The sequence below is a fragment of the Paramisgurnus dabryanus genome, chromosome 13 (assembly GCF_030506205.2).
Source record: "Paramisgurnus dabryanus chromosome 13, PD_genome_1.1, whole genome shotgun sequence".
Taxonomy (NCBI): Eukaryota; Metazoa; Chordata; class Actinopteri; order Cypriniformes; family Cobitidae; genus Paramisgurnus; species Paramisgurnus dabryanus.
The window spans coordinates 2,202,192-2,208,191 of NC_133349.1; the positions used below are offsets into that span (position 1 = coordinate 2,202,192).

Sequence of the window (6,000 nt, forward strand, 5' to 3'; positions counted from 1 at the left end):
ACAGTATTTTTGACCCAAAATGTATTAAGAGAAATACCAAACACAACGTCTTAAGTAAAAGTCAGATTGGATTTTTACCAAACCACCGCACCACTGACCACATTTACACACTACAGACGCTACTCAACCAACACGTTCATCATAAAAACAAAGGCAAAGTTTATGCATGTTTCGTTGACTTTAAAAAAGCATTCGACTCGATATGGCACGACGGCTTATACTATAAAATTCTACAATCAGGCATAGGAGGAAAAGTATATGACATCATTAAATCCATGTACTCAGAAAACAAGTGCGGAGTTAAAATCGGTGACAAAAGAACAGAATTTTTCAGTCAAGGGCGGGGGGTGAGACAGGGCTGTAACTTGAGTCCAACTCTGTTTAACTTGTATATTAATGAGTTAGCAGTGTTACTGGAACAATCCAGCACACCCGGTCTCATCCTAAACAACTCCGAGATTAAAGCTCTTCTGTATGCAGATGATCTGGTGCTATTGTCAGACACTGCACAAGGTTTACAGCAACATCTGGACCTGCTGGAGAAATACTGTCAAAACTGGGCCCTGACAGTCAATCTGAAAAAAACTAAAATTATGATTTTCCAGAAAAAAGCAAGATTACAGGATAACAGATACACATTTACTCTGGGAAACACTGCACTAGAACACACCTTACACTACGACTATCTCGGGTTAAAAATCAGCGCATCAGGCGGTTTTGGTCTCGCGGTAAATGCACTTAAAGAGAAAGCTAGACGAGCATTCTATGCCATCAAAGGCAAATTTAAACAAACAGACATTCCTGCTACAGTTTGGTGTAAAATATTTGATAGTGTAATAATGCCCATAGCTCTGTATGGTTGTGAGGTTTGGGCTCCACAATGCCTAACAGATTACTCCAAATGGGACAAACATCCAATGGAATCCCTGCATGCTGAATTCTGTAGAAATATTTTAAGAGTTCAGAGAAGAACACCTACTAATGCATGCAGGGCTGAATTAGGCAGATACCCCCTAATAATACACATCCAAAAACGCTCCCTTAAATTCTGGTCACACTTAAACTCAAGTCCACCGAACACACTTCAGTATGAAGCCCTTAAAACCCAAGAGAAGAGACCTAAAACCAGTCCCATCTGTCAACTGGCTCTAAAACTCCAGACCAGCACTAATGAACGCAAACAAACCACAATAAACCAAATCATTAAAGAAAGTCAAACTTTATATTTGGATCATTGGGATAATGAAAGTAAAAACCAAAGTAAACTAGAATGTTATCGGGCACTAAACAGAAAATACAGTCTGTCAGAATATCTCTCCACTGTTAGAGATGTAAAGCAGAGACGAATCCTCACTAAATACAGACTCAGTGATCACAGTCTGGCAATAGAGAAAGGCCGACATAGACAAACATGGCTCCCAAAAGAAGAGCGAATCTGTGTCCATTGTGACAGTGACGAGATCGAGACAGAGACACACTTTCTCCTTTACTGTGGTAAATATAAAGAGCTTAGAGAAAAACACTTTGACAAAATCTCAAAGCTCATACCAGAGTTTCATAGCTCTTCAGATTCAGATCAAATGAAGATGTTACTGGGGGAAGACAGACACCCATCAGCTGCTGCTAAATTCATTTATCAGTTACACACCATCAGAAATAATCCACAGCCCTGATCTTGTACAGTACTTTTATTTTACCTCTCATCTGCCTCCATAAATGTACATTTGTATACTTCATATGTTTATATTTCAAAGTCAACTTTATATTGTAAATATCCTCTGATTCTATTTTATTTTGCAGTAGTAGGCTACTTCATCCATCACCCAGCACCTTAGCTTAATTGCACCTTAATGTTTGTTAATATTGTGTTATTGTATGTTTCTTGTTTTATGTATAATGCTTTGGCAATATTGTAAGTGACACAATCATGCCAATAAAGTTCTTTAAATTGAAAATTGAAATTGAAATTGAAATATAAGAAATGTGTTTCAAAGTAAAAAAGGGTAATTTTATGTCTAAAACTCTTTCCACACTTAGGGCAGGTGTATGATTCTCCAGTGTAAGAAATAACTCCGAGGGGGATTTTTTGTGAATTCTTTAATAAATAAAATTAATTGGAAAAAAGCATGCATACTACCTTATAAATTTTGTGTCCCTACAAAGTTAAAGAATTACATTTAAAAATTTCTATCCCACTAATGAGATTATATCAAAATTTAGTAACACTAATTTGAATTGTATTTTTGCCACTGAATCAGTGAATCATCTTTTTCTTCAAATGCCCCCTTGTAAAAGAATTTTGGTCTGATTTGTCAAATTTTCTGGGTTCGAAATCCAACCTGATCATTGATTTAACTATGTGTGATGTATTCTGTAATTTTTCTCATTGTAAACCAAATATAGAATATATAGGAAATGTTTGTATTTTAAAGGCAAAATATTATAGTCATAAATGAAATTTTCCTCATCAGTTTCCACATTAAACAATTTTCTTTGTGACCTTAATTATTTAATTATAACACTAACAAAGATTAATAATCAAAAAAAGTGTCAAATTTGTGAATTTGTATAATGATTTGATGAATCTTAAGTCACTTATTACCTCTGTATTTTATTTTATTTATTTATTTTTATAAATTTTTTGCTTTTTTTTGTTTTCAACTGATTGCCTTTCTTCCCTGCTTTATACTTATTGTATATGTCATCCAAGATTGTTTGATACTGTATCAGTATTTTTGCAATAAAAAATAAATAAAATAAAAACCCCTGTAATCAATCTGTGCTCATGAAATGCAAGATAAGTAATGAACAATAATCATCAAAGAAAATATAAAAACATGAATCTATATGTCAATATAAAATAAATATATTCAAGCTTAAATATCCCACATTTGTCAAACGATTGCAATACAGAATGTACTAATAAAATTATACTGCGTCTTAATCACAAATAAAGTTAAACAATAATCATACTTCACAAAGTTATGCTTTCAATAGTGTTAATGCTAAAAATAAACATAAAAGAAAGGTTTATAAATAATATTTTCAAAAATATTGTACACAATGTTAACAGAGGAAAGCTGTGAACCATGAACATTTAGTAATTTTACATTGAATCATTCAGCAGACACTTTTGTCCAAAGTGACATACAAATGAGGTAAACAAAAAAGCAATTATAGCAACACAAGAACAGCAATACATAAGTGCACTTGAAATAGTCTCATCAAGTCTAACACTTCTTTTATAAGCATGTATAGATAGAGATCAAGAAAAAAGGAAAAGAGATAGATAGTAAGTCTTAAATTAGAAAGTGAGGTAATGGTGGATGAGAAGGTATTTTTAGCCGATTCTTATAGACAGCTACAGAGTCAGCAGATCTTGTCACGACCGGCAGAAGGCGTGTGCAGGACACGTGTAGTCCTGGTTTATAAGTGAATAATGACAGATTTTTTTTGTCTTTGGTAAACAATTTCTTTAATAATCTCACTTCAGACACAAATATGTATAGTTTTTTTGCTTTCATATCCATAATAAACAAAATATAGATTTTAAGAATATGGATGGAGATATAGACTGTTGTTAGCATTTTTTAACAAATTACCCCTAATGAGTGAACAGTTCTGCTACTCCAACATGAAAAAACATTTATATTTGAATCAATTTGGCTGACACTTTTATCCAAAGAAAGTTACAATACATTTCATCAGAAGGTGTTCCTGGGATCGAACCAAAGATCTTTTGCACTGCTAACACAATGCTCTACGAGCTGAGCTACAAGAACAAATTTCAGCACTTGATGTAATGCTTTAAAAATATATTTTGGAGTAGTGGATCTGAAGACTGAAGTTGATCTTTGTTCACTTTTTGCAGTCAGCGGTTTTCTCTGCGAGTTAAAACAAAGTGAGCACTTTTAGGGAATTTCTCCAGAATTTGGTTCCACTCCAGGTCTCCGGCTCTCAGGAAGGCATTTCCACACGGAGATAAGTCACAACTTTTTATGTTTTATGCGTCTTATGGTGTCCCTCTAGCAGTCCTATCAAAACAAACTTTTGACAGCACTGATCACAGCAAAACAGCCTTTGAGACTTTGTTCATGAATCATGTGCATAACTTCTATCTCATAGATGGCATGACAAAGGCTTCTCCCCTGTATGAATTCGTATGTGACCCTTAAGATGTCCTCGTTGAGTATAACTCTTGTCACATTGTGGGCACGTGAATGGTCTCTCTCCAGTGTGAACTCGTATGTGATTCTCTAGATTTGCTTTTGATGCTAAATTCTTCCCACAGTGAGGACAAGTGAGCGGCTTATCACCATCGTGACTCATCATGTGATTATTAAGGGTAATTTTATGTCTAAAACTCTTTCCACACTGAAGGCAGGTGTATGATTCTCCAGTGTGAGACTTTAGGTGAAAATTAAGATACTTTTTGGTTTTAAAAGATTTAACACACTGAGAGCATTTAAAGGGCCTCGCACCACTGTGACTTACTAAATGTTCCTCTTCAAAGTGACTTTTAGTGACGCAGCTGTATGGCATTTCTTCAGTGTAAGACTTTATATGAGCATTAAGAGCTCTTTGTCGTGTAAAACATTTACCGCAACGAGGGCATTTAAAGGGTCTCTCATCCCCATGACTGACCAGGTGTTGATTAAGGTATCTTTTATGTTTGTAAGTCTTATAGCACTTTGGACATGCAAAGTGTCTGTTTTCTCCGTGACTGACCATATGTTCCTTAAGGTCTCTTTTATATTTGTAAGTCTTTCCACATTGAGGGCAGCTGTATGGCCTTTCTGCAGTGTGAGATTTTAGGTGAACATTAAGATTTCCTTTTTGTTTGAAACATTTACCACACTGTGGGCAGCTGTATGGCATTTCTCCAGTGTGAGACTTTAGGTGAACCTTAAAATTTCCTTTGTGTTTGAAACATTTATCACACTGAGGGCATTCATAGAACGTCCCACTTACAAAATCTTCCTTTTCAAAGTGACTTTTACTTATGCAGGTGTACGGCATTTCTCCAGTGTCAGACTTCATGTGAGCATTAAGAGCTCCTTGTCGTTTAAAACATTGACCGCACTGAGGGCATTTAAAGGGTCTCTCATCCCCGTGACTGACCAGGTGTTGATTAAGGTATCTTTTGTGTTTGTAAGTCTTATCGCACTGAGGACATGCAAAGGGTCTCTCATCTCTGTGACTGAAAAAATGTTCCTTAAGGTGTCTTTTATATTTGTAAGTCTTTTCACACTGATGGCAGCTGTATGGCCTTTCTTCAGTATGAGACTTTATGTGAGCATTAAGAGCTCCTTTTTGTTTAAAACATTTTCCACACTGAGAACAGGTGTATGGCATTTCTCTTGTGTGAGTCTTTATGTGAACATTTAAATGTCCTCTCTGTGGAAAACTCTTTGAGATTTTGGCCTTTTCTCTTTCTTGAGATGAATTCTCAACAGTTTGTGAGAAAGTGAATGAATTTTCTTCACTTATGAAATTGTGGTGCTGATGTTCATCTTCCATTTCATTTTGTTGTTGATCTTCCTCTTTCACTTCTGTCAGACCTATAATAAACAAATTGACGTGAAATGTAACAAATATTTTAATCTCAAAGTGCAAAAACAGATTTTTGTTATGGTTGGTCAGTTCTACAAACTTTACCCTAAAAGAGAAACTTTTTGTTCTTTATAAGTCATTAAGATTGAACACAAACCTGTTTGTTGTTCAGTATGTTGAGGTGTTATTGTGAATGATTCAGGATCAGTCTCGTCTTTAACACACTCCATCATTACAACAGTAGAGGAGCTGAATGTGTTGTGACAGCAGCTGCTTATTGGTCCTCTTCACAGTATTTATAGATCAACTGATGTCTGTTCACACAAATATACAACATCTGTAATCTCAATATCAATTTTCAAATAAATAAATAAAAAATGCTGGGACAAGATTAATTGCGATAAATCGCATACAAAATAAAAGCTTTTTGTATGTAATAATTATTAT

General features: G+C 34.9%; 1 protein-coding gene across 1 annotated transcript; it reads right to left on the reverse strand.

Moving 5' to 3' along the window:
- Positions 1-3,317: 3,317 nt before the first annotated feature.
- Positions 3,318-5,864, reverse strand: LOC135789229 (uncharacterized). The gene is made up of 2 exons (XM_065298965.2): positions 5,711-5,864; positions 3,318-5,561 (listed from the first exon to the last, which is right to left on the reverse strand). Exons 1-2 carry the CDS (start codon positions 5,784-5,786, stop codon positions 4,120-4,122), a joined length of 1,518 nt encoding a protein of 505 aa, XP_065155037.1. The 5' UTR covers positions 5,787-5,864; the 3' UTR covers positions 3,318-4,119.
- Between the last annotated feature and the right edge of the window lie 136 nt (positions 5,865-6,000).